This window comes from Cynoglossus semilaevis, chromosome 14 (genome assembly GCF_000523025.1).
Source record: "Cynoglossus semilaevis isolate Cse_v1.0 chromosome 14, Cse_v1.0, whole genome shotgun sequence".
NCBI lineage: Eukaryota > Metazoa > Chordata > Actinopteri > Pleuronectiformes > Cynoglossidae > Cynoglossus > Cynoglossus semilaevis.
In genome coordinates this window covers 2,650,500-2,653,380 of record NC_024320.1, presented here as the reverse complement: position 1 = coordinate 2,653,380, position 2,881 = coordinate 2,650,500, and the positions used below count along the sequence as shown (strand labels likewise).

The window sequence follows — 2,881 nt, the reverse complement described above, 5'->3', positions numbered from 1 at the left end:
CCATTCACAGACAGACGTACGCTACTAGTATAACACACAGTAGTCTACCAGAAAAGTCATTGATCGCTAGAGGTATGAACTTCGTTAGCCCGTAGAAATCCATAAATTAGCCACATCATTGATTAAGCCGCAAGCGTGTGAAAAAAAAATAGGGGCTTATAGTCTGGAAATTATGGTATATATATTTACAGTATATGAGTCTCAATTCCATGGTAAAGGTTTTCTAAACATTATACTGTTAATTAATTCAGCATTTATATCCTTTTAGTAATTTCTCCTGTTTTTAATTTCTCCTTTTCATGACTCAGGACTACAGTCGTGTTCCCCTGGGCTACGAGGATCTGTTCAGGAGGAAGCAGGAACAGTGGGCGCACCATCACCACCATCACAGCACCTCCAGACCCTCCCAGTCCTCCCACATCTTCACCATGGATTTTGGATCTGAGGTGGAAAAACCACTAGAATGTGTAGCTGATTTTATTGAAATGATGATGACGTCTTTGTTAATATTTTCTCGGCAGGTATCTGAAACAGAGTGAAAAAATCCGCAATACAATTTACCTTCTTTTAAATTTCGTGTTGGATTCAATTCCAGTCCCAAAAGCTTGCATTTTAACCGAGTCCAATGCTATTTAAGTGGGAGATAGTTGCTTAGCAACAGTGGAGGACGATATCATAGCAATGCACAATTGTAACTTGTGTGCATGTGTGGGTGTGTGTATGTGAGAGGGAGAGAATAGGTTGAAGACAGACTTTAACAAGCAGTGACTCAGGCTTTCAGCTGACAGAGAGCAGTGTTGAACTTAAGTCCAGACACTTTTTGGACAACATCTACCTTTAAACCATGCTCTAATTAAAGGAGCGGAGAAACAACGGGGACAGATGTCGGGGTAATTGTTCACCAGTCTCAGTTAATGACCCTGATTCTACTGCAACAAGCACAAACAGGCACAACTGTGGTCACGGAGACAAACGGCTCCAATATAATGATGCCCCTGGACTGACAGCAGAGTGTCATGTCAGCACCGGCTGTGACAGAAAGTCCAAATTAGTGAGCAGCCAACTGTAGTGTGTTACAGTGTGTGACATAAATCCACTTCCTTACCTTTGGCTGGGCTTGTTAAATCCCCTGTGACAGCGACCATCAACTACACCCGTCATTAGGCATCTTTGGCCTCAGGCATACTGTATTTTAGCTGCTTTGACATTGATTATTATCATGGTGGACCCACTTGTTGTGTTAGACATTTGTGTGTGTTGTTTAAGGTCAAATTTACTTACATAAAATGTACAAATAACTCGTTAACTTGGCTAATATTTGGCTGCATGATGTAATAGTAATATGTGATGTGACATCAAAGCAAGAAAAATCAAATCTCAATGTAAGTGGTCCTCTGTGGACCAATTAGGCCAAAGGCGTGGTTTAGGGCACAGATTGTAGACCATTCTGTAAATTTTGCCTGAATATATCTCATACTCACACTAATGAACTTAGAACTAACAAGCAAAGGAATGTCAATGATGCCTCTACTGTCCATGGAAAAAGTAGGACTGGAGAAGGAATGCCAAACCTTTATCCATCACTGTCTTTTGGTAGAAATGAGCTCCAACTTCAATCTTCGAGGGAGTTGCTCACAATGTCAACCTGTAAACAACAAACTGCCAGTGTGAACAAATGACTGCCTGCAGTGTAGAGATCGACATCGTCCAGTCTAGAACTCAAAGTTCTCCAGTCTAGGAATCAAAGTCGTCCCGTCTGGAAGTCATTGTTCTCCACTCAGTTCTTCTTCTTTAAAGTCCTTAAATCTAAAACTCCAAGTTCTCCAGTCTAGGAATCAAAGTCATCCAGTCTAGAACTCAAAGTCCTTAAATCTAAAACTCCAAGTTCTCCAGTCTGGGAATCAAAGTCATCCAATCTAGAAGTCATTGTTCTCCACTCAGTTCTTCTTCTTTGCCTCTTCCTCACAGCGTTTGGAGAGCAGTGGAGGTCAGTGTGCTGGCTGCAGGTACAGAGGAGAGGAAAGTTTAGCACATTATTCTCCATGGTCCTGTGGTTCCATTGGCCCGTGCCTTAGTCCTTTTGAGCCTGAGACACTGACGCACACGCCTCCTCACTCCTGCTCAGAGCCCTCGGTGAGATTCAGCCCACTCATGCTGTCCATAAGTACAAACGCCGTCTGATACTAACTACTGTTTGTCTGGGTGTTTTTCTAACAGTGCCCTTTATTTTTATTTGTGCAGGATTTAGACAACAGCGGTAGCCGAGGTGGTGTTGGTGGTGGAGGCGGCAGTGGGAGTACTGGTACCAATAGTGTGGGAAAGCGGTGGCTGCATTCTCTGGACCACTACCGTCGAATGAAAGAAGAAGATCCAATCATTCCCTTCAGTGAGGGGCCCATGATCTCTAAGTGGGGGGCCATATCCAGGGCCTCGCGCACAGGCTATCACACGACCGATCCTGTCCAGGCCACCGCCTGCCAGAGAAGTACCAGCACCACACCCATCAACTTTAAAGGCAAGGAGGGATCATAGAGAGCGTTGCTCACTGTTAAACAGCGTAACAGCGTTACGTTTTTTTTTCAAGTGCTGAGCTGTGTTATGTTCCTCAACCTTTTTCATTTTGAAATCAGAGCAGTCATTAAATTGCTACAAACCTTGAATGGAAACCTGTAAAAGTCCTTGAAATTTTGAATCTAGTCTGTCTGATCATTTTTCTTTTCATGAACATCCCAGAATTTACAAAAAAGAAATCCTCTGAAATACCACCTGTACAAGTGTTTGGACTGATATAATAATTAAATAGATTTTTTTTACTTACACTCATCTGTAAACACAAATAGCTTAGTAGGCACTTGTTAAAGTGAAGCCCTTTATTTTTACC

At 42.5% G+C, this 2,881-nt stretch overlaps 1 protein-coding gene across 1 annotated transcript in view; it reads left to right on the top strand.

Annotated features, from left to right (window-relative positions):
* Positions 1-2,844, top strand: part of rc3h2 (ring finger and CCCH-type domains 2) — a 29,487-nt gene extending 26,643 nt beyond the window's left edge. The window contains exons 14-16 of the mRNA XM_008324423.3: positions 309-446; positions 1,969-2,133; positions 2,242-2,844. Coding sequence (XP_008322645.1) covers positions 309-446; positions 1,969-2,133; positions 2,242-2,532 — 594 coding nt within the window. The 3' untranslated portion in view covers positions 2,533-2,844. The remainder of the gene's footprint in view (positions 1-308; positions 447-1,968; positions 2,134-2,241) is intronic.
* The last annotated feature ends 37 nt before the right edge of the window (positions 2,845-2,881 follow it).